The 27,360-nt window shown below is 53.2% G+C and overlaps 1 protein-coding gene and 1 long non-coding RNA gene across 2 annotated transcripts in view; one reads left to right on the plus strand and one right to left on the minus strand.

The window, feature by feature from the left end:
* Positions 1-27,360, minus strand: part of TRIOBP (TRIO and F-actin binding protein) — a 76,417-nt gene that overhangs the window by 28,459 nt on the left and 20,598 nt on the right. Inside the window, exons 7-11 of the mRNA XM_025400571.1 lie at positions 20,647-23,638; positions 13,463-13,577; positions 11,457-12,461; positions 7,422-7,499; positions 5,115-5,252 (exon numbers count right to left, since the gene is read on the minus strand). Of these exons, the coding sequence (XP_025256356.1) occupies positions 5,115-5,252; positions 7,422-7,499; positions 11,457-12,461; positions 13,463-13,577; positions 20,647-23,638 (4,328 nt within the window). The remainder of the gene's footprint in view (positions 1-5,114; positions 5,253-7,421; positions 7,500-11,456; positions 12,462-13,462; positions 13,578-20,646; positions 23,639-27,360) is intronic.
* On the plus strand, positions 1,307-19,211 carry LOC112633713. The gene is made up of 2 exons (XR_003121571.1): positions 1,307-1,386; positions 18,625-19,211. It is a non-coding gene; the product is annotated as an uncharacterized LOC112633713 (long non-coding RNA).

Raw genomic sequence — 27,360 nt, forward strand, 5'->3', positions numbered from 1 at the left:
CGGCGGGGGCCGCGGCGGGCCAATGGGAGCGCGGGCCGGGCCGGGGGCGGGACCTGCCGCGACGGGACGGTCGCGCTAGGGCGGCGGGACCGCGGGGCGGGCGGATGGGGCCGCAGGGAGGGGAGGGCGGTGGCGGCCGGAGGGCGGGCGGGCCCGGGCCGCGGGCGCTCTGGGAGGAAGGAAGGGCCCAGCGTGCAGGTGACTCCGTCCGGCCATGGCGCGGGGGCGGAGGATGCGGGCGGCCGGGCGTGGCACGCCTCGCCCAGACTGCGCTTCCCACCCCGGCCTCGGAGCGATGGGTCCGCTAGAGCTCGGCGCCTAGATTTGGCGGGGCTCGGGGCAAAGCACCCTGTACTAACTACTCAGCGGGTCCCACTCGCCAAGAGTCGATTTTCGTCCTCACCACAGACTTGGGAGGGAGGTCTCATTTTGCTAATGAGAAAACGGAGGCTCAGAGGGGTGAGCCGATTTGCCCGAGGTCGCACAGGAAGAGGCGGAATTCCTAGCGAGTAAGCTGGACACAAAGTGAGTTCTTGGATGGCAGGGTCTTTCCCAATACCCACTCCTCACAAATGGGCCTTTTTTGGTTTTGGGTTTTTCAGGTGTGGGCGAGCACCCATCGCTCAGGTTCCCAGAACCCTGGGCCGTTTGTTAGATGCTCTTTTCCTGCAGGTGGGGAGGGACCGTGGTGGAATTGGTTGCTCAATGCACTAGGAAGCTCGTGTGGCACGGGGATTACAACCTAGTGTTATCTTAAGCAGGTACCTCTCGGTGCCCAATTTCACTCTGTAAAATGGGGTAATGCTGTTACCTCATGAGGTTGCTGGAAGGATTAAGTGTTAATTCAAGTAAGGCACCTAGGACAACCTCTTTATCCCTCATTAGCTATCCTTAGGCAGGGAAGCTTGGAATAATTGCCATTTCAGTTATTCTGCCATCTCGATTTGGGGTTCAAAAATTATTGTTCTTGCCAGGCGGGGTGGTTCACACCTGTAATCCCAACACTTTGGGAGGCTAAGGTGAGTGGATCACTTGAGATCAGGAGTTCAAGAGCAGCCTGGCCAACATGGTGAAACCCCATCTCTACTAAAAATACAAAAATTAGCCGGACGTGGTGTCAGGTGCCTGTAATGCAGCTATGTGAGAGGCTGAGGCAGGAGAATCGCTTGAACCCAGGAGGCAGAGGTTGCAGTGGGCAGAGATTGTGCCACTGCACTCCACCTTGGGAGACAGAGTGAGACTCCGTCTCAAAAAAAAAAAAAAAGTTATTGCTTTTATGATTACTATTCCCATTTTGCAGATAAAGAAATGGAGGCCCAGGGAGCTGAAGTTCTTTCCCAGCATTTGCTGCCAGGAGTCTCTCCACCATGAGGAATGAGGCCAAGGGTAAGTCCATCTAACTCTAGAAACTGGCCTTCTAGCACCCCGGGCTGAGTTTTCCTCCCCTACCCTTGCACCTCACTCAGGCAGTCAGTCCTTGGGAGAATGAATGAACATGTAGGAGACCTCACCTACCACCAGGGTCCTGGCCCAGTGCCCTGAGCACCTAACAGCACCAGCCTCCTCCAGGCTTTTCTGGCCGCTGTGACTCCCCCCAGTACCCTCAACACAGTGACCAGACCACTTCCCTGCTCAAAGTTCTTCCACACATCACCAATGCTGACAGATCAGTGCTACATTCCTGTTCTAGGCAGACAGGAACCATCACAACCTGACTCCTGCCTGTCATCCTGGCCTTCCAGATTCACATTTGACAGGCTGGAGAGACACATACTTTGGTCAATTTTGCAAAATACAATAAATAACCAAAGAGATACACAACACTGGAGGCCAGGCACTGTGGCTTATGCCTGTAGTCTCAGCACTTTGGGAGGCCGAGGAGGGTGGATCACCTGAGGTTAGGAGTTCGACTAGTCTGGCCAACATGGTGAAACCCCATCTCTAGTAAAAATACAAAAAATTAGCCGGGCGTGGTGGCATGTGGCTGTGATCCCAGCTACTCCGGAGGCTGAGGCAGGAGAATCGCTGGAACCTGGGAGGCGGAGGTTGCAGTGAGGGGAGATCACGCCACTGCTCTCCAGCCTAGGCGACAGAGCGAGACTCCATCTCAGAAAAAAAAAAAAAGATACACAACGCTAGACTGCTAGGAATTTAGGAATTCCCAGAATAAGACAGGTCCTTCTGCCCCCGACTGCAAATGTTCTCTGCTGTGCCTGGAACACTTCTCTTCCTGTCTTCTATACCCCAACACACACACACACACACACACACACACACACACACTCTCTCTCTCTCTCTCTCTCTGTCTCTCTCTCTCTCTCTCTCTCTCTTTATTTCTCCCCTTCCCCATCCATCGTTCCCCCTCCCAATGCTTGTTGGCCTGGAAAATTTCTTCCTTCAAGTCTCAGGCCAAAGGAAGCCAAAGTGTCCCCAGCAGACTTAGGAACTGCTGGCCCAGTGCTCCCTACATCCGTACATTTCCCCACTAAAGTGATGACCACACTGTTCTCATCAGTTACATGTCAGTGTCCTCACCTAATTGTGCTCCAGTGGCCAGGGCTGGAATGTTTTTTGTCTACATCTTGGAAGCCAGCATAGGGCCTAGGCCCACAGTACATCCTCCATAAGCACGGGTCGAATGAATGAATACACTGATGAAGGAACCACAACTCATCCTGGCAGGTCAGAGACGGCACAGCCTCAGGGACCCAGGAGTGAGTTATTAAACTGGCAAAGACCAGAGCTACCGAACTTTGAGTTTATCCGGTCTCAAACTGTTACTCTACTGAGAATAATGAGGTAAGGCTCAGAGCAGGGCACACAAGTTAGGGGCCAAGCCAGAATCGACGCCAGGCTTTCTGGCTCTCGGCCTTGGGCTAATTTCACTGCTTCAGCCCAAGAGAAGTGTAAATCTGCTCTGTGTAACTGGGAGGCCCCACTGGCAGTTCCATCCCTTGCTCCTCGTTTCCCTCACTCCCACATGAGAGAACCACTGTAGCCAAACTCACCAAGCCTCAGTTGCCGCATCTTTCTAATGTCGAAAATCTATGGGGACTCCCAGAGCCGCAGGAGGGCTCAGAGAGATCAGGATGTGAAGGCAGTGGTTTAGGGGGCATGTTAGAAGCACTGGGCTCTGAGGTCAGCCAGAGCAGGATTTGAATCTCAGTTCTGTTCTGCCCCTTGCTCCCTGTGTGACCTGGAGCAAGTGACCCTCCCTCTCTGAGCGTCACTTTGTCATCTGTAAAATGGACAGTACGAGTCTAACTGTGCCTGGGAGTGCGGATGAAACGCAATTAGGTGAGCCACGCAGTGAACACAGAGCTGGGCATGTAGTAGGCGCACAATAAGTGCTGGTTAATATCACCAGCATCGTTACCCCAGACTGCTTTCCCCACTTCGCTCCTCCTTCGCTCTACCAAGGACTTACCTGCCCCCTCCTGCCAGACGTGCTGAGTGTTGGTGACCTTTAGTTAGTTTGACAAGGTAATTCCTGCCCATGGCTTAGAGGCAACACACTACTCAGATAACCGTGCTTGCCTGCTCACCCAAAGAGCAGCGAAAGGAAATTCTGGGCTCGGTGGGGTGCCTCATGCCTGTAATCCCAGCACTTTGGGAGGCCAGGGTGGGCGGATCACTTGAAGTCAGGAGTTAGAAACTAGCCTGGCTAACGTGGTGAAACCCTGTCTCTACTAAAAATACAAAAATTAGCCAGGTGTGGTGGCACACACCTGTAATACCACATACTCAGGAGGCTGAGATGGGAGAATCGCTTGAACCCGGGAGGTGGAGGTTGCAGTGAGCCGAGATGGTGCCACTGCACTCCAGTCTGGGAGATAGAACCAGACTCCATCTTAATTTAAAAAAAAAAAGACCTGGCGTGGTGGCTCACATCAATAATCCTAGCACTTTGGGAGGTTGAGGTGGGCAGATTACGTGAGGTCGGGAGTTCAAGACCGGCCTGGCCGACATGGTGAAACCCCGTCTGTACTAAAAATACAAAAAATTAGCCGGGTGCAGTGGCGCGCACCTATAATTCCAGCTGCTCTGGAGGCTGAGGCAGGAGAATCACTTGAACCTGGGAGGCAGAGGTTGCAGTGAGTTGAGATGGCGCCACTGCACTCCAGCCTGGGCGATCAAGCTAGACTCCCTCTTAATTTAAAAAAAAAAAAAAAAAAAAAAAAAAGGAAATTCTGAAATGGATGGGAAAGTTCGTGTTTTAACAGTAGCCCGGCAACCTCCGTGCATCCTGATCTCCCTGAGCCCTCTCTGCAGCCTTAAGTCTCCACAGACTTTTTCCTAATAGACAGATGTGGCAACCGAGGCTCAGTGAATTTGGCTGCAACCCTTCTCTCATCTGAGAATGAGGAAAATCAGCTCCTTTATACCCCAAGCTGTGCGACCTCAGGCAAATCAGCTCACCTCCCTGGGCCTCAGTCCCTTCATCTGTAAAATGGGCACACTGTCTCTGAAGTGCCCAGCCTAGTGCTGGACGCAGCGCCAACAGCGGTGAGTAAGAGCGTCAGCCTCTCACCAAGAGAAGAGACCCCATGAGCCAGCCTGTGGCTGCTGGAGATGGCCAGGCCCCTTCTGTCCTGCTGTGAAGGGGGTGGGAGGGAGTGGGTCTCAGCTCCCTGCCCTTATGGAAAACCTAGCCAGAGGCTTGAGTGTTTCCAGACCTCTCTGGGCAGGGGATGGGTTACGTAACGCCAGATGTTTGTGAAACTGGCTCAGGCCCAGGTCTGAGACACACTTTGCAATCCCAGAGCCACTTGTAAGCCCGCTCTCCCTTCCCCCATACCTGGCTCCCCCTTGGCCCAGGGCTGGCGAGAGGAGGTTGCTGACTGGAAGCTTTCAGCTGTGTAGATTATTCCATCACCCCTCACTCCAAAAGCTGAAAGCAGCCCCCAAGCCTGCCCCGGAAGTGGAAAATCCACTCGCTTGCTGAGACCAGGGTGAGTTTAAGAACTCTGCTCCCACCTCTCCTGTCATGCGAGGGCCCCAGCTGCCTCCTCCTCAGCCCCCACTCTCTCTCCTTTGCTTAACAACCCCCTCCTCCCTCCCCTCCCCATGTCTGTCCACCCTCACCCCTCCAGCCCCCACTGGAGCCAGCCTACCCTTTGCCACCTGAGGACCCCCAGAGACAGCAGGAACGGATTGAACAGCGTGGGCCGGTCCCCGGGCATCCGCCATGAGGTCACCAGTCGGCCCTTGAGCGGGCTCCCAGCCTTGCCCTCTGCTGGCCTCTTGTCTGCCTGTCAAACAGGGTCCAGTGTTGGCCCCAGGTCCCTTTGGTGGGATGGAGGCACCCCTGGCTACAGCCTCCCCTGCCCATTTTGTGGTGCCCCCCTCCACGGAGCCCCAGGGTTCCCATCTTTCTCTCCTCCCAGAACTGCCGAGACAAGAGCCAGTTAACTTGTTCTCACTACGTCGTGTTTGACTGAGCGGCTCCCAGGGCTCAGCACCCTTGAAGGTGTGTGCGTCATTGCCCTAAAGTCAAACCACGGGCGCCAGCTGGAGGGGTACAGACCACAGGTGTGTTTCCACCCACAGAGCCTTTTCAGAGTATTTCACATTAGGTTAGAGATCTCACATATAAATACATATCTCCAGTGTTTCTTGAAATATCGAAAGATGTGGAAACTCTGGGCCCGTCTTCCCCATGGCAACAGCTATCTGGAACCGAGGAGTCACACGAGTGCCCTCGGTCTCCCCACTTCTCACTGTTGTTACCTGCCTGGCCTTCAGGGCGTTAGGTTTGTGACTCCAGCTTAAGCAAAAGGAATGAGTTGTGGACTTCTACAGACACGCCCAGCAGAGCCCCTAAATGCTCCCTCTTTGGAGTCATCCTCGTTGGGGAAACCAAGGCCCCAGTGAAGCAGAGGCACTTGTCAAAGTCACGCATAGCAGGTTTACTGGGAAGGTAGGAGAGGGCCCAGGTGTCCTTGCTCTGGAATCTGCACACTGTCTGGAAGCGGAACTTGAAGCATCAAAGCACAGGTCCAAGAGGGCTTTGGGGGTGGGGGTGCCCCCGACTCTGCTACCACATCTCCCATCACAGCCCTGACCACAGGCATGCAACTGTCTCACTTGACTGAACTCCTTGATGGTGCTCCAACTCACCTGTGACCCACACCCGGGTATACAGAAGGTGCTCACTGAGTGCATGTGAATGATGCATGAATGAGGTGGTTATCAGTTCTGACCAGTCAAGGCTGCCTAGGGGTGGGGGTAGGTTGAGATATTTTCCACGTTGATGTGCCAGGCCCGTTTCATGGAGACTAGAGGGGCACCCCTGCATTGCTCCCCATTCACTACTCTGGCTCCAGGAAGTATGAAGAAATAGCCCAGAAAGAGGAAGAGCAAAGTTGTCGGAGCCCCTGGGAGGGCTGGCAGCACCTTTAGCGACCAGCATCCCCTGTCCCCTCCCATTCCACAGATGGGAATACTGGACCCCTCAAAATTACAGCACTGCCGTTCAAAGCCACGCAAGAAATCAGGGCAGGGACGGGGGCAGCCTGGGTGGGGGCAGGTGGAGGTGCAGAGAGAGCGCTGGGTGGTTCCTGGGCTGGGTTCTAGTCCCAGTACAGCTAGCCACTGACTGTGTAGCCTGGGACGACTCCCCTGCCTCCATTTCCTCATCTGCACAGTGAGGGTTTGGGCAAAATTCCCCCGGCTTTGACTCACAGCAGGGCCCAATTTAGGGGCTCCAGGCTGCCCGACGGATACTCCCTGCCACACCTGGCTCTTCAGGAGGCAGCAGGGGGAAGAGCAGGACCAGAAAACACAGCCCCAAACAGTCTGTCTCCTCCTCCCCCACCTCCTACTGCCCCATGGCCCTCAACTCTGATCTCACCTCTCTGAAGGCAGAGGGTGACGAGAACAGTCTGTTTGGCAGGTCACGGGGAAGGGCAGGCAGAGCTGTGTTCACCAGCTGCAGCCAGGCCTCAGAGCAGCATCTGTGGGTCCCACCCCCGCATATATCTCTCCCGCCTCCAGGACCCTGGAGACCCTCCAGGCCTGGCTGACTGTGGGCACATCCTCAGCTCTCTGACTCATGCTCCTAGAAGCCCTGCTCTTTCGACCTGGCTTGGCCGTCTCAAACCGGAAGGATCTCTTCCCTCAGAGACCACTGGGGCCAAACCGTCATTTGCCCAGGGAAAGACATTGACCTTTTCAGGCCCAGCAAATGAGAAGCACGGCCTAGGGTTCTGACCCCAGGACCACCCACCTACCCAGGTCCCCATGCCAGAAGGTGGCTCCTGCAGAGCTCCACAAGGCCCCACCATGCACACAGATGACCCCATGGGAAAGCCAACTTTGGTCTGGATGATTCCAGGGCTCTTCTGAGGAATGAAGCCCATCTCCAACCTGCTTCCCCTTCCCTTCCCCACCATGTGTACCCATGCCCATGACCCAACTACCGAGTCTGCCTGCTTCTGGTCAGTCAGGGGGTCTTGGCCTCTGCTTGGTTCTGACTCCTCAGGCTCCTCTGGTTGGAACTGGAGATTAAAAAAAGAACACAGCTTAGCCTAACTTATTCTCCAGGGTGCATGCATCTGTCCACCTCATCCATCCATTCTATCATCTGTCCATGCAACACCCATCTAACGTCCAGCATCAGTAGATCCATGTATCCATCTAACCATCCAGTGTCTATCCCACGTGACTCACCCTCTCATGTATCCAGCATCCAGTGTCTATCACCCATTCATGTATCTACTCTCCATTGATCTATCATGTATCCATTTACCCAATACCTATATATCCCTCTCTCCATCCATCATCCATCTATCCATATCTCCGTCATCTGTCCACCATCTGTCATGTGACATTCATCCATCCATGCCACATCCATCCATATTCCACCCAGCATTCATCCATCCGTTACCTAAGCAACATCCATCATATATCCACCACCACCATATATTCATCTGTCCATCATCACCCATCCAGACAGCTGTTGCCGTGGGAAGACGGGCCCAGAGTTTCCACATCTTTTGATATTTCAAGAAACACTGGAGATATGTTTTTTGTTTTTTGGTTTTTTTTTTTTTTTTTTGAGATGGAGTCTCGCTCTGTTGCCCAGGCTGGAGTGCAGTGGCCAGATCTCAGCTCACTGCAAGCTCCGCCTCCTGGGTTTACGCCATTCTGCCTCAGCCTCCCGAGTAGCTGGGACTACATGCGCCCGCCACCTTGCCTGGCTAGTTTTTTTGTATTTCTTTTTTAGTAGAGACGGGGTTTCACCGTGTTAGCCAGGATGGTCTCGATCTCCTGACCTCGTGACCCACCCGTCTCAGCCTCGCAAAGTGCTGGGATTACAGGCTTGAGCCACCGCACCTGGCTGGAGATATGTATTTATATGTGAAATCTCTAACCTAATGTGAAATACTCTGAAAAGACTCTGTAGACGGAAACACACACATCCAACAGGTGTCTATTTATCATTCATTCAACATGCATCATTGATCCATCACCCATTCCCACATTCACCCTCCATTCATCCGTTATCCACCCACTAACCCCTCTGTCCTCCATCTTGCATGCATCCACTGAGCTGCCCCCTCCTTTATGTCAGGCCCTGGGCCACAGCCATAGTTACAGAGATAAAGCAGGCAGAGATCCTGCTTCTGTGGAGCTTTTGGGGAAATTACAGCCCCATTAGATGGATGTTGCATGGACATATGGAAGCAAAACTGCCAAGCCCAGAAGGGAACCATCGCTAGGAGTGACTGTTCAGGGAAGGCGTCTCAGGGCAGGGCGTCTGACCTAAGACTTGAACAATGAACAGGCGTTTGGTGGCTGAAGAGGGAAGGGAAGAGCACGTGCAAAGGCAGGGATATATCTTCACAGGCCCTGCAGCCAGCTCAGCACCAGTGAGTCAAATCCGGAGTGGAAGGAAGGGAAACCAGCCTTGAGTGCCATGCCAAGGATTTTCTTTTTCTTTCTTTCTTTTTTTTTTTTTGAGATGGAGTCTGGCTCTGTCACCCAGGCTGGAGTGCGGTGGCGAGAGATCTCGGCTCACTGCAACCTCCACCTCCTGGGTTCACACCATTTTCCTATCTCAGCTTCCCTAGTAGCTGGGATTACAGGCACCCGCCACCATACCTGGCTAATTTTTTGTATTTTTAGTGGAGATGGGGTTTCACCGTGTTAGCCAGGCTGGTGTCGATCTCCTGACCTCATGATCCGCCCACCTTGGCCTCCCAAAGTGCTGGGATTACAGGCGTGAGCCACCGCGCCTGGCCGTGCCAAGCCAAGGATTTTCATAGAGAGGAGCAGCTGGAGCCCCGGCAGGACCTGGTGGTTCCTCGTTTTGTCATCTGTGAAATGCCTTTCAGCACATAGTGCTCCCATCCCTTCCCAGCCACCATCTCCCAGCCTCCTGAGAACCCTGAGCTTCACCATGAAACTGAAGAATCTTTCTAACTGGGTCCCCACTTCCTTCTTGACCTGGCCGGCCTACAGCACCAGCATGCCCCGGGACACAGCACCGTGTCCTCCTTGAGCTGCCTGTGGTCTGTGTGCCTTCCCAACAAGCCTGACAGCAACCTGAGGGCAGGACGAGCTGACATCCCTATTTCTCTGATGTTCATGCATTGAGTTGATCAGAGGGTCAACTCATCAAAGCCACAGAAATACAGGGGAGAGGATTCTCCAGTCCTCCCATGGGCTCAGGAGCTTTGTGACCTGGTGGCTAAAAGTACAAATTTAGGCCAGGTGTGGTGGCTCACACCTGTAATCCCAGCACTTTGGGAGGCCAAGGTAGGCAGATCACCTGAAGTCGGGAGTTCAAAACCAGCCTGACCAACATGGAGAAACCCCATCTCTATTAAAAACACAAAATTAGCCGGGCATGGTGGCACATGCCTGTAATCCCAACTATTCAGGAGGCTGAGGCAGGAGAATAGCTTGAACCCAGGGGGCGGAGGTTGCAGTGAGCCAAGATTGCGCGATTGCACTCCAGCCTGGGCAACAAGAGTGAAACTCTGTCTCAAAAAAAATAATAGGGCTCAAGCCTGTAATCCCAGCACTTTGGGAGGCCGAGACCATCCTGGCTAACACGGTGAAACCCCGTCTCTACTAAAAAGTACAAAAAAAACTAGCCGGGCGAGGTGGCGGGCACCTGTAGTCCCAGCTACTCAGGAGACTAAGGCAGGAGAATGGCGTAAACCCGGGAGGCGGAGCTTGCAGTGAGCTGAGATCTGGCCACTGCACTCCAGCCTGGGCGACAGAGCGAGACTCCGTCTCAAAAAAAAAAAAAAAAAAAAAAAAAAACAAAGAAAAGCACAAACTTTGGAGTGGATGCTTTGATCTCATTTCTCACAACCTATGCATGTGTGACCCCCAGCAAATGCCTAAGGAGTCTGAGCCTCAGTTTCCTCATCTGTCAAGTGGCAACTGCCTTCTATCCACCTGAGGCACATATGTCAAGGTCCTGGGGCCCAGCACGGGGTGCACCCTGATGCCTGGAAGTCCTGCTCATCCTGGGGGAGGTGGCAGCGGACTTTGCAGCGAGATGAGGAGGCTTTAGAGAAACAAGCAGGAACCCCCACGGCACCCCAGTGCTGCCCGTCAGAGAAGTGATTGGTCCATCTTACAGAGGGAGAGAGGCTAGTGTTCAAAACCACATGCCGTCCTCCGAATGAGCTATCGCCAGGGTGCAGGACTCTGGCCTCCAGGACCCTCCCTGCCCACCATCTTCAGATGAAAAATGTTCTGGGCTTCAAGGCAGCACCAAAGTACCACTGAAGCAGGGGAAGGGTGAGCACCTACTGTGTGCCCGGCGCTGGGCCCACTTTGCACACGAGCCTCATTTAAGCAGCCTGTTTTGGCAGCTAGCTGAACCCAGTGAGCATTGATGCACCCCCTTCTCTGTGTCTGAGAGGAGCTGTAGGGGCCAGAGAGGGTAAGCGAGGCTGTCCTGGACTCAGGAACCTGGGTATCACCAGGGGAAGGGGCATGACCACACTGGCTATAGTCCCAGGTGGGGTCAGGTGTGTGCCACCAGACACAACATAAACCAGGTATGGTGGAGCCAGGAGGGGAGCAGGCCCTGGCCAGAGCATCTTGCTTGAGGCCTCAGTGTGGTCTGCACTGAGCGGATCTGGGTTTCGCCCATGCCCCACCAGCAAGTGGCTTCACCCTGCGCGTCAGTTTCCTTATCTGTAAATAAATAGTGTATTTCTCACTTGGTTGCTAAGGAGACTAAATGGTAAAAGTACACGTCAAACATTCAGATCAGGGCTTGGCCCATAAACACTTAAAACGGTGTTGCTCATCATCAGTGTTGGGCCAGTTTGGTGGTCGGGATGGGTTGTGGTCAGCAGGGAGGCTGAGGTCTGAGCCTGGAGGGGGATGCAGGAGCTGAGGCTACTCAAAGGGGAGGCTTTTCCAAGGAGACTTGGCTGTGGGGGGCTGACTTCCTGGCTACCCTTGGGAGGGGGGAACCTCCTTACCTGCAGCTCTGGCAAACTGGGGCCCTCTGCAGTGCTCCTGCTCCCCAGGGGGCCCGTCTGCTCTAGGCCTGCCAGAGTTACGGTCGCTGGTCCTCTTGTCACTTTGGTTTTTGGCCACTGGGTGGAGGTGCAGGCAGGGCTGGGCGGCTGGGCCGGGCTCTGGGGCCGCGGTGCGGGGCTGTGTCCGTTGACTGGGGTGGCCTCGGCCCAGCCTTCTGGCTGACTGTGTGACTCCTGCTCGGGGACATCCTTTGTGCCTGGGGGACCCATCTCTGGCCCTGAAGCCCTGGCCAGGTCATCCCTGTGTCCAGCTGGGTCCTTGCGGGGCAGCCTGGCCTGCAGGAGCTCCAAGAGGCCCTCCCAGTCCAGCCTGGGGAGACGGGCCCAGGCCCCCTCTCCTGGTGCCTGGAGAAGACCAAGCAGGTCCCTCCAGTCAAGCTCGGGTCGCCTCTCAGGGCCATGCGAGTATGGACATGCTCCCTCTGCCCCCCAGCCCACAGTAGTGGGTGTCCCAGGGTGCCTGGATTGTGAGGACTCTGTGGGGCCTCCCCAGTTCTCAGGGGGGCTTGTGAGTGGGCTTCTCTTCCCTAGTTCTCTGGGGGGCTCATGGGTGGCCGCCTCCTCCCAGGCCTCTGGCTGTCCCCAGCTCTCCCTGTACTCCCCAGGAGGGCCCCCCCATGCTCCCTCCAAGGCTTTGGCTGCCCCCAGGCCTCCCTCCTGGCTGCTCCAGCTCCTCTCCAGGTGTCTGTGAGGGCCCTGGGACCCTGGCGGTTCCTCCTGACTCTGCCATGCCCCCAGAGGCTGTCTTGGGCCTGCTTGGCCACTCTCCAGAGGTCTCTGTGTCTGCAGCTCCCTCTCAGGGGTCCTGGCTGATGTCCTGGGAGGCGACGGGGACCCCTGGAGCCGCCGATCTCCCTCAGGTCTCTTCTCAGGACTCCGAGAATGAGGGGGCTCTGCTTGGCTCCGCCAGGTCAGTTCTGCCTGTTTGGCAGGGCGCTTGGTCACCTGGGGATGAGGTAGGGAGGTGGGTGAGGCTCTCTCTCTGGGGACCTGGCTGCCGGCTCTGCCTTTCTTAGTCAGGCCCCCAGAAAGGCAAGGCTGTGCTCACACAGCAGCCTGGATGAAAGCAGGCCAAAAAGCACACAGGGTCCCTGCCCTCCTCCCCCGTCGGGGGTCAGCTCTTCCCTTTCACCCGCTTTCCTCGGTTCCAGAAAAAGATCTGCAAAGACCTGCTCCCATTCTTGGCTTCTCACCCCTCTCAAAGATACTGATTCCAACTTGGGCTATCAGGTGCCAGAACCTCCACCACCAATACCCCATTCCACTGCAGTGGGCCTGGCCCTCCGGGTTTTGTTAAAGATACAAATCACCCTGAAAGAGAGGGAGGGCCATTAGAGCCAGATTCATGCATCAAAGCTTTCCCTGAAATCTGCTCAAGACAGCAGTATTGGCAGCAGTATTGGCCAGGTGCGGTGGCTCACGCCTATAATCCCAGCACCTTGGGAGGCCGAGGTGGGCGGATCACCTGAGGTCAGGAGTGACCAGCCTGGCCAACATGGTGAAACCCTGTCTCTACTAAAAGTATAAAAATTAGCTGGGTGTGGTGGCATGCCCCTGTAATCCCAGCTACTCGGGAGGCTGAGGTAGGAGAATCTCTTGAACCCGGGAGGTGGAGGTTGCAGTGATCCAATATTGTCCCACTGCACTCCAGCCTGGGAGACAGAGCAAGACTCCATCTCAAAAAAAAAAAAAAAAAGCAGTACTTAGTAAAGGAAGGGGATAGCATGGGACAGGGGCTGTCTTCCAAGGACTAATGTGAGGTCTTATGCAATTTGCCAAGAGCTTCTGGCCCTTGGGGAGAGGGGAGAGCTGGAGACCCATGATTGGACTCCGACCCTTTCATAGAGGACCTTCCTGTCCAAGCTCCCTGCCTGGCTTCTAGCAGGAGGGAAGAGGCAGTGGCCGCCCCTTGGGGTGTGGGGCCCCAGACAGCTGGCAGTGCTCACCTGCCTGCTGGGGGCAGGGCTGGACTGTCTTCGGAGAAGTTGGCTCTGGCCTTGGCTGGGCCGCTGTGACCATCCCTCGTCCTGGGCCTGGAAGGCCCCCGCTGCCTCGGACTTCCTATGAGCAAATGCAGCCACTCCTCTGAGGGACTGTCCCACTCCCAGCACCCCAGCCCCTCTGCTCCCACCTCCAACAGAAGGAGATGTGGGAGAGCCAGGGACCCACTGCAAGCTGGTTGAAGGGCCCTAAGTAAGGGGGACTCTCAGGGCCTCAGTTTCCCCTTCTGAAAAATGGGGATGGTTAACACTGCTCTATTCTGCCTCATGAGGCTCTTGAGAAAATGACAAGAAAAATGGGGAGTAGAGGTGTTTGGGTGGGGAGGGGGACCTGGCCCTGACCATGGCTATCTTCTATCTCATCCAGTACTACCTGTGACTAACCACCACCCCACCAGCAGCCCACCAGCCACCCCCAGACACAGGTTAGACTGGTCTTTGCAGGAATTAAGATTTATTGAGCACCTACTGTGTACCAGGCACCCGGCACACATAATCATAATGGCAAAGCATTTATTGAGCGCTTCTTACGTTCCAGGGGCCAAGCGCTTGTATCATGATCTTGTTCCATCTCACACAGCCCACGAGGTGGGACGACAGAGCCAGACTGCTGTGTGCCCCCGTGTTCCATTCTTTCTGCCCTTTTCCTGTCCATATTGTAAATTTTGGATTTCTTGAGGCTGGGCGCGGTGGCTTAAGCCTGTAATCCCAGCACTTTGGAGGCCGAGGCAGGCGGATCACAAGGTCAGGAGATCGAGACCATCCTGGCTAACACAGTGAAACCCCATCTCTACTAAAAATACAAAAACATTAGCCAGGCATGGTGGCGGGCACTTGTAGTCCCAGCTACTCGGGAGGCTGAATTCAGCAGGAGAATGGTGTGAACTCGGGAGGCAGAGCTTGCAGTGAGCCAAGATCGTGCCACTGCACTCCAGCCTGGGTGACAGAGCAAGACTCCATCTCAAAAAAAAAAAAAAAAGTTGGATTTCTTTTCCTTTTTCCCTCCCATCACCGTTAACCAACAGAATCCCAGCACTTAGCCTTGAAAACGCCAGGCCATCCTAGCTGTTGGCAAGAGCTCTGAGCAAGATCAGAAGAAAGAAACATCCTTCCCGACTACTCCAGAGAGGCCAACATGAACTGTCCAAGCAAATGTCATTTTATTTTTTTTTTGAGATGGAGTCTCCCTGTCATCCAAGCTGCTAGAGTGCAGTGGCGCAGTCTCAGCTCACTGCAACTTCCGTCTCCCGGTCTCAAGGGATTCTCTGTCTTAACCTCCCAAGTAGCTGAGATTACAGGCATGAGCCACCATGCCTGGCCCTGGGCAAATGTCATTTCTAAGACACTGGACTTCAGGCGTTGTTGCCGCATCCAATGAAGATCATCTCTAACTTGTTAGTAAAAAGTCTAGTTCCAATTAGTTGTCTTGCTTACTAACTGGGAGGCATGGCTGTTAATGTTTAACGTGGTATCTCTATCGACAAGTAGAAACACCAAACAACCTAGGCTTATCTCTCTCTTCCTCTGCCTAAGGGGTCACAACAAAAGACCCAAGTGCTCAGTGACTGTTTATTTTGGTTGGGTCTCAGTTAGCAAATGGAGCTGTGTCTTTGGTGGATGAACCGAACCAGGAAGAGAAGCCTGAAAAAGGCCACCCTGTGGTGGGCCCAGAGTAAGGCAGCAAAAAGGGAAGTAAGAGGAACCTCTGCTCAGGCCTCCGTAGGACCTGCTCTCTGCGGTGGGCCTGTGCCTGAGGAACCATGCTGGAACACCACCTTCAAAAGTATGGGATTGGACAGAGCGCAGTGGGTCATGCCTGTAATCCCAGAATTTTGGGAGGCTGAGGCAGGCAGATGGCTTGAACTCAGGAGTTCGAGACCAGGCTGGACAACATAGTGAAACCCAGTCTCTGAAAATACAAAAATTAGCCCAGGCACAGTGGCTCATGCCTGTAATCCCAGCACTTTGGGAGACTGAGGTGGGTGGATCACTTGAGGTCAGGAGTTCGAGACCAGCCTGGTCAATATAGTGAAACCCAGTCTCTACTAAAAATACAAAACTTAGCTGGGCGTGGTGGCACGTGCCTGTAATCCCAGCTGCTCAGGAGGCTGAGGCAGGAGGATTGCTTGACCCCAGGAGCAGTAAGCCGAGATCGCACCACTGCACTCCAGCCTGAGCCGCATAGTGAGACCCTGTCTCAAAAAAAAAAAAGAGTATGGGGTTGGGAGGCCAGGTACAATGTCTTTATAGCTGTAATTCCAGCACTTGGGGAGGCTGAGGTCAGAGGATCACTTGAGCCAAGGAGTTTAAGAAAGCCCTGGCAACAGAATGAGACCTTGTTCTAGGAAAAAAAATTTTTTAATGAGCCAGGCATGGTGGTACGTGGCTATAGTCCCAGCTACTTGGGAGGCTGAAGTGGGAGGATCGCTTCAGCCTGGGAGGTTGAGGCTGCAGTGAGCCATGGTCACGCCACTGCATTCCAGACTGGGCGAAAGAGCAAGATCCTGTCTCAAAAAGAAAAAAGTATGGGGTTGAAGTTTTTTGTTGTTTCATGTCTTTTGCCAATGTCATTAGAATCAGAGCCATAAAGCACAGTAATTTGAGTTGTTAGCAGTTATTGGCAGCTGGTTCAGACAGGAGCCAAAGTTCCCTGGAAGAAGTGTTTCTGAGCTTGGGGGCTCCCTGAGCAGGCTGTTTGTAATTTTTTTTTTTTTGAGATGGAGTCTCGCTCTGTGGCCCAGGCTGGAGTGCCGTGGTGCAATCTCAGCTCACTGCAACCTCTGCCTTCCGGTTTCAAGCAATTCTCCTGCCTCAGCCTCCCGAGCAGCTGGAATTACAGGTGTCTACCACCATGCCCAGCTAATTTTTGTATTTTTAGTAGAGACAGGGTTTCACCATGTTAGCCAGGCTGGTCTCATTTCAAACTCCTGACCTCAGGTGATCTGCTTGCCTCGACCTCCCAAAGTGTTGGCATTACGGGTGTGAGCCACTGCACCCAGCCAATTTGTAATCTAATTTGAGGTGAGTGCATTTCCTTACTCTGTGAGAGCTGAAGGCCTTAGACTGAATTTTCCCCTGAACTGGGGTATAGGAGCCTCGATGAAGCAAGAGCCCAGACATGACCCTGTGGGCCGTTCCTCCCTAATGGGGAGGAGGGGGAGGACAATAGTGGAAACACCCGGTGAAGGGAAGCAAGGCACTTGTGTGTTCTCTTCCGGATGGATGCATTTTCCATACGAACTCCAGCTTGCTTGATGAGCATTCCTCCTGAGAACTCGCCTTCCTTTTTTCCCCCATGTGGAATTGAGAGAAAAGAGCGAGGGACTCAAGAAGATTCTGAGACCCCAACAGAGACCCGGTTTGTCTGATGCTGAAGCAACAGCGTCTCCCCGGGGCCACCTGTTCCCCAGAGTTGATGTGACCACACCAAGCATGACAAAGGAAACATGTTTCCTTTGGAAGCTTAGATGGCTCTTCGACCTCCAGAGAGAATTAAAGGCGCAAAGCCATCAAGTCTAGCAAATCCAATGAAGTCTGTGTTTTAAATTCAAATGACCACAGAATGCTTACATGACTTTAAGAGATTCCAAAGGCATCTAAGGAAAAAAAAAATAAGATCAAGCCAAAACTCCCAATGCTTTGATGTGATAATCTTTTAAGAAAAAATTTCCAGACTTGGGACAATGCTTGGACAGAGTAGATGCTCAATAAATACATATCGATGAGGAAATGAGAGAAAATAAAAGCTCAATCCTACAGCCACCCACCCATAAACTCCAGTCTGTCCCTTACACACACACTACATAGTTTTAAAAATTTCCATCTTCAGAGGATGAATGGTTTTCTACTTGGAAAAGGTGCCAGATAAGAGGAAAAAATTTAATTACTCAGTAAAATTATAAAAACTTCCCTAAAAGGTAAATAATCTATTTCAAAGAGAGTAGAATTAAATGTACAGGAGTGATCATGTAAAAACAAATGGTTAATAAAAGTGTAAACATATTTCTCATTTATATTAGTAATATAAACACCTTATCTCTCTAAAATTATCCTGGAAAAAAGGAAAGAAAATTAATTAACTTTGGCTTAAAGACCTTAATGTCCCTACTGAGTTATTAGTTAAAACAAGTTAGGAAAATTGACATTAGACCAGAAATAGTAATCATAAAAAGGTCAAAGCCACTTTGGGAGGCTAAGGTGGGAGTATTGCTCAAGGCCAGGAGTTTGAGACCAACCTGGCCAATAAAGTGAGACTCCATCTCTACAAAAAATAGAAAAATTAGCTGGGCACAGTGGCGCACGCCTGTAGTCCCAGCTACTGGGGAGGCTGAGGTGAGAGAATCCCTTGAGCCTGGCAGTCTGAGGCCACAGTGAGCCATGATCATGCCACTGCACTCCTGCGGGGTGACAGAGCAAGACCCCGTCTCAAAAACAAAAGGTCAGGCCATGAGCGGTGGCTCACACCTGTAATCCCAGCACTTTGGGAGGCCGAGGTGGGCGGATTGCCTGAGCTCAGGAGTTCAAGACCAGCCTGGGCAACAGGGTGAAACCCTGTCGCTACTAAAAATACAAATAAATTAGCCGGGCATGGTGGCGGGTGCCTGTAGTCCCAGCTACTCGGGAGGCTGAGGCAGGAGAATTGCTTGAACCTGGGAGGCAGAGGTTGCAATGAGCCAAGATTGTGCCACTGCACTCCAGCCTGGGTGACAGAGTAAGAATCCATCTCCAAAGAAAAAAAAAAAGTCAAAGACAGTGAAGACTTTTAGGGTGAAACTACTCCATGATGTTACAATGGTGGATACTTGTCATTATACATTCATTCAAGTCTGTAGGCTGTACAGACTTGAGTGAACAGTGAACTTTGGGTGATTTGTCAGTGTAGGTTCACGGATTGTAACAAATGCATCCCCTACTGCCCAGTACAGTGGCTCACCAGCCCTTTGAGAGGCCAAGACAGGAGGATCCCTTGAGGCCAGGAGCTGGAAACAAGCATACGTGTCTAGTACAGGATACTGGTAGTGGGAGAAGCTGTGCATGGAACTCTCCCGTTTCTGTTCAGTTTTGCTGTGAACCTAAAACTGCTCTGGGTTTTTGTTTTTGTTTTTAAGGCCAAAGAAAGAATTATACTAATACTGGAGACCACATGGTTGTCATCTGGATATTACATGATCAAGCTTACTGGAAAAGGAAATTTGAAGAACAAGAGATAAGGTTTCTTTTTTCTTTCTTTTTTTTTTTTTTTGAGATGGAGTTTCACTCTTGTTGCCAGGCTGGAGTGCAATGGCACAATCTCAGCTCACTGCAAACTCCACCTCCCAAATTCAGGCGATACTGCTGTCTCAGCTTCCTGAGTAGCTGGGACTACAGGCGTGTGCCACTACATTCAGCTAATTTTTTTTTTTTGAGACGGAGTCTCACTGTGTTGCCCAGGCTGGAGTGCAGTGGTATGATCTCGGCTCACTGCAAGCTCCGGTGCTGGGATTACAGGAGGGAGCCACCGCACCCAGCCAAGATTGATCAGGTTTCTCGTGCAGATTCAAATCCAGGAGAAAACTTGCCCAAGGAGCAGCAAAGAGGAATTTTAGATACAAAAGATTCCATACCCTTTAGGGTGATGAAAATGTTCTAAAAGTTAGATTGTGGCAGTGGTTGGACAACTTGGTAAATATACTAAAAATTCACTGAATTAGATACACAGAAAGTTTTGAGACTTCCAGACTGCTTTTTGTTGCTGTTGTTCTCTTGACCCTAACTAATGGAATTCTAGCTCTGATCCTTGAAAACTCGAGGGCTGGAACTTCTGGGGTGAGAAATCTCAGCCGGATCAGGAGGAAATGCTCCCCTTCCGCGGGGACCAGTGCTGCTGACCAAGGAGACTCAAAAGACACCTGGACTTTAGTTGTTACAGGATGTTTGACTGCTAAAAATCTGTAATTCTGTGAGCTTTCTTTCTTAAAATAGGGTGACTCTGGCCATACTTTTTTTTTTTTTAGACGGAGTCTCGCTCTGTCGCCCAGACTGGAGTGCAGTGGTGTGATCTTGGCTCCCTGCAAGCTCCACCTCCCGGGTTCAAGCCATTCTCCTGCCTCAGCCGCCTGAGTCACTGGGACTGCAGCGTGTTTTTTGTATTTTTAGTAGAGACAAGGTTTCACCGTGTTAGCCAGATGGTCTCAATCTCCTGACCTCATGATCCGCCCGCCTTGGCCTCCCAAAGTGCTGGGATTACAGGCGTGAGCCACCATGCCTGGCCCTGGCCATACATTTTTAAATTGACATAACAGTTTTCTGAAATGCATAGGGACCCATGAATTTTCTTTGCCAAGGCAGGAAAAAAAGAATGGGCACTTTCTTCTTCTCCCTCATGCACGGAAGAAAAAAAACCCGTGAGTCTGAATCAAAGGGTTTGAGAGTTCACCCTCATTTTGGCCGGGTGCGGTGGCTCACTCCTGTAATCCCAGCACTTTGTGAGGCCGAGGCAGGCGGATCACTTGAGGTCAGGAGTTTGAGACCAGCCTGGCCAATATGGCGAAACCCCATCTCTACTAAAAATATTTTAAAAATTAGCCAGGTGTGGTAGCGGGCCCCTGTAATCCCAGCTACTCGGGAGGCTGAGGCAGGAGATTCGCTTGAACCCGGGAGGTGGAGGTTGCAGTGAGCCAAGATTGCACCATTGCACTCCAGCCTGGGCAACAAGAGCAAAACTCCGCCTCAAAAAAAAAAAAGAAAAAAGAAAAAGAGTTCACCCTCATTTGAATGAATGGGCTCATGTTCCCCTCCATTACAGATGAGGAAATTGAGGCTCAGGTAGGTTAACTCACTATATCAGGTCACATGAGTTGAAATGTGACTTTGACCCAGGATTTGGACTCAGCCCTCATGACTGCAGTCTTTGCTGTTAACCACTGGGCCATGCATGACATCACTTAACCACACACACACACACAAGCAGAAAACTCCTAATATGCAGAAACAGAGAAATGGAATGATTTGCCCAAGGTCACACAGCCAGCAAATGGCAAGCCAGGGGGATTTGAACACTCTCCTGGCACCCTAACCCTGAGAAACTTCCACCTGTCCTGCTGCTGAGCCTCCTCCCCAGCCCAGTTGGCTGACCCCACCCCTGGGCTCACCTGCGCTCTTGCCCGAAGAGGCGCTCCACCTCCGCGCGGCCAGGGCTGCGGGTGCGGCCCCCGCTGCTGTGCTGCGCTTGGGTCCCTGGCTGTCTCTGGGCCAGCCTCCTGGGTGGGGGCAGGTCAGCCAGCACAGTGTACTCCTCCCGCTCCAAGTTGTGCCTGGTCTCCCCGGGAGGTGCTGAGCCCCGGGAACCCCTGGAGCTGCCTGGCGAAGGTGAGGGTGCCAGGAACACTAGATCACTGGGTGGGTGGCGGGGTGGGGAGGAGGCTCGGGGTGCATCCCGGTGCCCAATGCACACTTGGGGGATCAGCACTAGGGAGCCATGCAGAGAGTCAGTGGAGGGGGCCAGGCTCTCCATACTAGTTCCAGGGGGGTCCTGGAAGAAGAGGGATGGCTCAGGAGCCTGGCGTGGTGGGGATGAGAAGGAGGGTGCATCCCGGTGCCCAATGCACACAGGGGTGGGGATTTGGGGGCCCTCGTGCAGAGAGTCCATGGAAGGGACAAGGCTCTCTGTGCTGGCCCTGGGGAGGTCCTGGAACAAGAGGGAAGGCTCTGGGGCCTGGCGTGGTGGGGAGGAGGCCCGGGGTGCGTCTCGGTACCCAATACATACAGGTGCGGGGAGCTGAAGGGGCTCGTGTTGGAGGGACTGACACCGATGTTCGGCGTCTGATGTGTCTGGGAGGAAGGGGAAGGGGTCAAATTGGGTGTGGCGGGGGGGCGAGGATGCCTGGGGGGCATCTCGGTGTCCAATGCACACAGCAGGTGGTATATAGGGAGGCTCGTGGTGGGGCAATTCACTCTCTGGGGCGTGGGGCTCTGGGAAGAAGGGGAAGGGGTCATGCTGCAAATAGCGAGGAGGCGAAGAGGCTCGAGGGGCATCCCGGTGCCCAATGTACACAGCACATGGAGGCTGGGAGGGCTCAGGATAGGTCAAGGGAACCCCACAGGCAGCAGGGTACACAGGTGAGGAAGTCCGGGAGGTGCTCTGGTGGCCTGGGTTAGGGGAGGAAGAGGTGACCCGGGATGGCAAGTTGTACTGGGTGGGCCCAAAGGAGGACTGGGGTGGGTCATGCTGGGCTGGCCTGCTGGGAGAGGATGTCTGAGGCCTGTCACCTTGGGTTGGCCGGAGGGCGATGGATGCCCAGGGAACCTCATTTTGCTTGGAGCGAGATGGGGAAGAGGTTCGGGGACCATCACTCTGAGTTGGCCGGAGGGGAAAGGAGGCCCAGGGGATGTCTTTGTTAGTACGATGTGGAGACGAATTCCTGGGATTGTTCCATTGAGTGGAGCGGTGGGGAGATGATGGTCTCAGATTCTCCTTTTGGATGCAGCATTGAGATGAGGAGGTTCCAGGATTGTCTCGTTGAAAGAAGGATTGTGTGCGGTCCCGCTGTGTATGAGTGGGTCTGAGGTTATCCCATTTGGTACAAGAGGTTTTAGGGTTGTCTTGTTGGGTAGAAGATGATCTGGGGATGTTCTGTTGAATAGAAGTTCTGGGGTTGTCCTGTTGGGAAGCTCTGTTGGGAGAGGAGGCTCTGGGATTGTCCCGCTGGGCACAGGATGTTCTGGGGTTGTCTCGTTGGGTGGTTCTGTTGGGAGAGGAGGCTCTGGGATTATCCCGCTGGGCGCAGGATGTTCTGGGGTTGTCTCTTGTGGCTCTATTGGGAGAGAAGGCTCTGGGATTGTCCCGCTGGGCACAGGATGTTCTGGGGTTGTCCTGTTGGGTGGTTCTGTTGGGAGAGGAGGTTCTAGGATTGTCCCGCTGGGCACAGGATGTTCTGGGGTTGTCCTGTTGGGTGGTTCTGTTGGGAGAGGAGGTTCTAGGATTGTCCCGCTGGGCACAGGATGTTCTGGGGTTGTCCTGTTGGGTGGTTCTGTTGGGAGAGGAGGTTCTAGGATTGTCCCGCTGGGCACAGGATGTTCTGGGGTTGTCCTGTTGGGTGGTTCTGTTGGGAGAGGAGGTTCTAGGATTGTCCCGCTGGGCACAGGATGTTCTGGGGTTGTCCTGTTGGGTGGTTCTGTTGGGAGAGGAGGTTCTAGGATTGTCCCGCTGGGCACAGGATGTTCTGGGGTTGTCCTGTTGGGTGGTTCTGTTGGGAGAGGAGGTTCTAGGATTGTCCCGCTGGACACAGGATGTTCTGGGGTTGTCCTGTTGGGTGGTTCTGTTGGGAGAGGAGGTTCTAGGATTGTCCCGCTGGACACAGGATGTTCTGGGGTTGTCTCGTTGGGTGGTTCTGTTGGGAGAGGAAGTTCTGGGATTGTCCTGCTGGGCACAGGATATTCTGGGGTTGTCTCTTCTGGCTCTATTGGGAGAGAAGGCTCTGGGATCGTCCCGCTGGGCACAGGATGTTCTGGGGTTGTCCTGTTGGGAAGCTCTGACGGGAGAGGAGGCTCTGGGATTGTCCCGCTGGGCACAGGATGTCCTGGGGTTATCTCGTTGGGTGGCTCTGTTGGGAGAGGAGGCTCTGGGATCATCCTGTCGGGCACAGGGTGTCCTGGGGTTGTCCCACTGGGGAGTACAAGTAGGAAAAGAAGTTTGGGGGTTGTCCTGCTGGGTAGAAGAGGTTCTAGGGTTATCTTGTTGGGTGGCTCTTTGGGGAGAGGGATATTGAGGATTATTTTGTTGGTTGGACGAGGTTCTGGGGTTATCTTGTTGGGTGCTTCGTGAGGGAGAGGAAGCTCTGGGGGTGTTCCGCTGTGTAAATGAGGCCCTGGAGGTGTCCTGTTGGGTGGATGAGGCCCTGGAGGTGTCCCTTTGGGTGATTCGGTGGGGAGAGGAGGCTCGGGGGGTTTCACGTGTAGCGGCAGCCTGAGCAGTGTCCCTTTGGGCAGGGGAAGCCCGAGGCGTGGTGCTTCGAGGTCCGCTGTGTGGTGTCATGGAGGCAGCCTGGGTCAGTGTTGACCGGTGCCGCTCTAGGGAGAAGAACCCACTTTCTCCCCGGAGCTTTGCCCAGTGCTGTCCTGCGCTCCGGCCCCCACTGCCAGTGTCTGGAGAGAAAACAGAGGGGCTCAAGGTAAGGGGAGGGGTCCAGGCACCTCTCATATTCTACCTTTCTTTGTCTCTTTGGACCAGTGATTAGGGCAGACCCCACACCCTCCTCTTACAGGTCTCACTGTCCGTACCAAGTGACTCCACCTCTCTGACCAAGACTGATGAGACAAGGGCTTGGATGCTTCTCTCAAGCCGAGGTCAAGAATTTGAAATTGAGACCCTGACTCGACAACTGGAAGAGGCCACAGGGTCTGGGGATCCATGGACAAAACAGAGAAGAGGCAGACTCGTGGACAGAAGTGTTGGCAATAGCCTGTGTAACCCAGGGAGGGAGAGGTGGGCCCAGCAGCAGCCACCTGATAGTCTGCCCTTCCCAGTTTTACTTCCTTCAATCAGAATCTGAGGAATTCCCCCCATTTCTGGTTTTTCTGTTTTGTTTTTGAGACAGCCTCGCTCTGTCGCCCAGGCTGGAGTACAGTGGCACCATCTCGGCTCATTGCAACCTCCACCTTCCGGGTTCAAGCCATTCTCCTGCCTCAGCCTCCGGAGTAGCTGGGATTACAGGCATGTGCCACCATGCCCGGCTAATTTTTGTGTTTTTAGTAGAGACGGGGTTTCACCATGTTGGCCAGGCTGGTCTCACACTCCTGACCTCAGGTGATCCGCTCGTCATGGCCTCCCAAAGTGCTGGGATTACAGGCGTGAGCCATCGTGCCCGGGCTTTTTTTTTTTGAGACAGAGTCTCATTCTGTCACCCAGACTAGAGTGACGGACTTGGCTCACTGTAAGCTATGCCTCCTGGATTCAAATGATTCTCCTGCCTCAGCCTCCCAAGTAGCTGGGATTACAGGCATGCGCCACCATGCCCAGCTCATTTTTGTATTTTTAGTAGAGATAGGTTCTAATGAGTCTGTTTCATGTGTGACAGCTCTAGAAAGCCCCGGGTTTTTGTATTCAAATGTTCCTACCCTGAGGCTTCTCCCAGGGCTGCCATGAGGATGGGAAAGGTGCAGGGATGGACAAACTTTTATAAACTGATAGCTGGGAGTTTGCCAGAAATGCAGAATCTCAGGTCCTAGCCCAGATGCACTGCTTCTGAATCTGCATTTAACAAAACTGTCTGGTGATTTGTACAACTTAGAGTTTCAGAAGCACTGGCCTGAAGGATTAACATAACTGTCCTCAATAGTGACCTCTTCGCAACTCCTAGCCTCATGACTGAGTTGCCATGACCTTGGTGTGTCACCCTCCATCCCGCTCAATCCCTCAGTCACCGAGCAGGTGTTGAGCACCAGCTATGTACATGTCCCTTGGCTACTGCTTTAGATGAAGAGTAAAGGGTATTGTGGCCTCATCTTAAAGGAGCCACAACTGTGGGTGTGGTGGCTCACACCTGTAATCCCAGCACTTTGGGAGGCCAAGGTGGGAGGATCACTTGAGCTCAGGAGTTCCAGACCAGCCTATGCAACATGGTGAGACCCTGTCTCTACTACAAGTTTTTTAAAACTTAGCAGGGCCTAGTGGTACATGCCTGTAGTCACAGCCAACTAGGAGGCTGAGGCCAGAGGATTGCCTGAGCCCAGGAGTCGGAGGTTGCAGTGAGCCAAGATTGTGCCACTGCCCTCCAGGGTGGGCAACAGAGCAAGATATTGTCTTAAAACAACAAACAAAACAAAAAAGTAGCCACAATTGCCTTCACGCAGATCCCCTCTCCTCCTGCCTTCTTAAGATCCCCTCTGCTCTCCCTTTGCAACCACTGCCCTGTCCAGCCTCCCTGGGCTGTTGTTGGTGAAGTCTGAGTTCCCAGCACCTAGCAGAGAATTCAAAATTTGCATGGTCTCCAGGCACAGTGGCTCACACCTGTAATACCAACACTTTAGGAGGCCGAGCTGGGTGGATCATCTGAGGTCAGGAGTTCGAGACTAGCCTGGCCAACATGGTGAAACCGGTCTCTACTAAAAATACAAAAATTAGCTGGATGCAGCCGGGCGCGGTGGCTCATGCCTGTAATCCCAGCACTTTAGGAGGCCGAGGCGGACGGATCACGAGGTCAGGAGATCGATAGCAGTCTGGCTAACATGGTGAAACCCCATCTCTACTAAAATTACAAAAAAAAAAAAAATTAGCCAGGCGTGGTGGTGGGGGCCTGTAGTCCCAGCTACTCGGGAGGCTGAGGCAGGAGAATGGTGTGAACCCGGGGGGCGAAACTTGCAGTGAGCCGAGATCGCACCACTGCATTCCAGCCTGGGTGACCGAGCAAGACTCCGTCTCAAAAAAAAAAAAAAAAAAAATTAGCCGGATGCAGTGGTGCATGCCTGTAATCCCAGCTACTTGGGAGGCTGAGGCTAGAGAATTGCTTGAACCTGGAGGTGGTGGTTGCAGTGAGCTGAGATCTGGCCACTGTACTCCAGCCTGGGTGACAGAGCAAGACTCTGTCCCAGAAAACAAAAAAACAAAAAATTTGCTGGTGGCTGATGTCCCATGGCTATTCTAAAATACATTTCATGCCTGGTAGTGGCTCACACCTGTAATTCCAACATTTTGGGAGGCTGAGGCAGGAGGATTGCTTGAGCCCAGGAGTTGGAGACCAGCCTGGGCAACATAGTGAGCCCCCATCTCTACGAAAAATAAAAATAAAATAAATACATTCCATATTCACCTGTTTCTCTCATCTACACCCACTTCCTACTCCAAGCCACCACTATTTCTCTCCTGGATGGTTGCAGTAGCCCCCAGGCCTGTGCACTCTGGGGCCAATGTCATCGTTCATCCAGGCAGACTTTTTCTAAAGTCAAAGGTGAGCAGATCGCTGTGCTCACAGCCTTCAGGGGAAAACTGGGAGAGATGGGAAAGCTGTCACAGACTGGAGGAGACAGAGGAAATGAGGAGGGGCACTAAAGGCAATGTGGGATCCTGGAATGGATCCAGAAACAGAAAAAGGATATTAGTAGAAAAACTGGTGAATCCCATCAAGTCTGTAGCTTAGTTAATAGTATTGGAGCAGTCGGCCAGGTACGGTCGCTCACACCTGTAATCCCAGCACTTTGGGAAGCCGAGGCAGGCGGATCACCTGAGGTCGGGAGTTGGAGACCAGCCTGACCAACATGGAGAAACCCCGTCTCTAATAAAAATACAAAATTAGCCGGGCGTGGTGGCTCATGCCTGTAATCCTAGCTACTTGGGAGCCTGAGGCAGAGAATGGCTTGAACCCGGGAGGTGGAGGTTGCAGTGAGCTGAGATTGCGCCACTGCACTCCAGCCTGGGCAACGAGAGTGAAACTCTGTCTCAAAAAGAAAAGAAAGAAAGAAATGAGCGAAATAATGAGCGCAGTGTGGGGCCTGAGGTGTGATCAACGCAGTGGAGGGCTGGGCTGTATAAAATGGTAGGTTCAAGGGAGAAATCAAGGCCAGAGATGTAGACTCCAGAGTCATGGTTTTTCCCAGACAGTACTGAAAGCCAAGCAGCTAAGTGTGCAGGGAGAGGACAGAAGGGGACCAGGACTGGGATCTGGGGCATCCGATATTTAAAAGTGAAGCAGAGGAGGCGGCCTCAGCAAAGGAGAGAGAGGTGGAGTGGCCAGTGAGGAAGGAGGCAGGCCAGGAGTGAGGGGTCGGGGAGCCCAGAGTGATTCTGTGCAAGACATTGATTTAGCACAAGGCCTGGAACATCAGAAAAGCAGGTCACTGCTGTAATGCTGCTGCTGTATCTATTCAGCCGT

Source organism: Theropithecus gelada, chromosome 10 (assembly GCF_003255815.1).
Source record: "Theropithecus gelada isolate Dixy chromosome 10, Tgel_1.0, whole genome shotgun sequence".
NCBI classification, from domain to species: domain Eukaryota; kingdom Metazoa; phylum Chordata; class Mammalia; order Primates; family Cercopithecidae; genus Theropithecus; species Theropithecus gelada.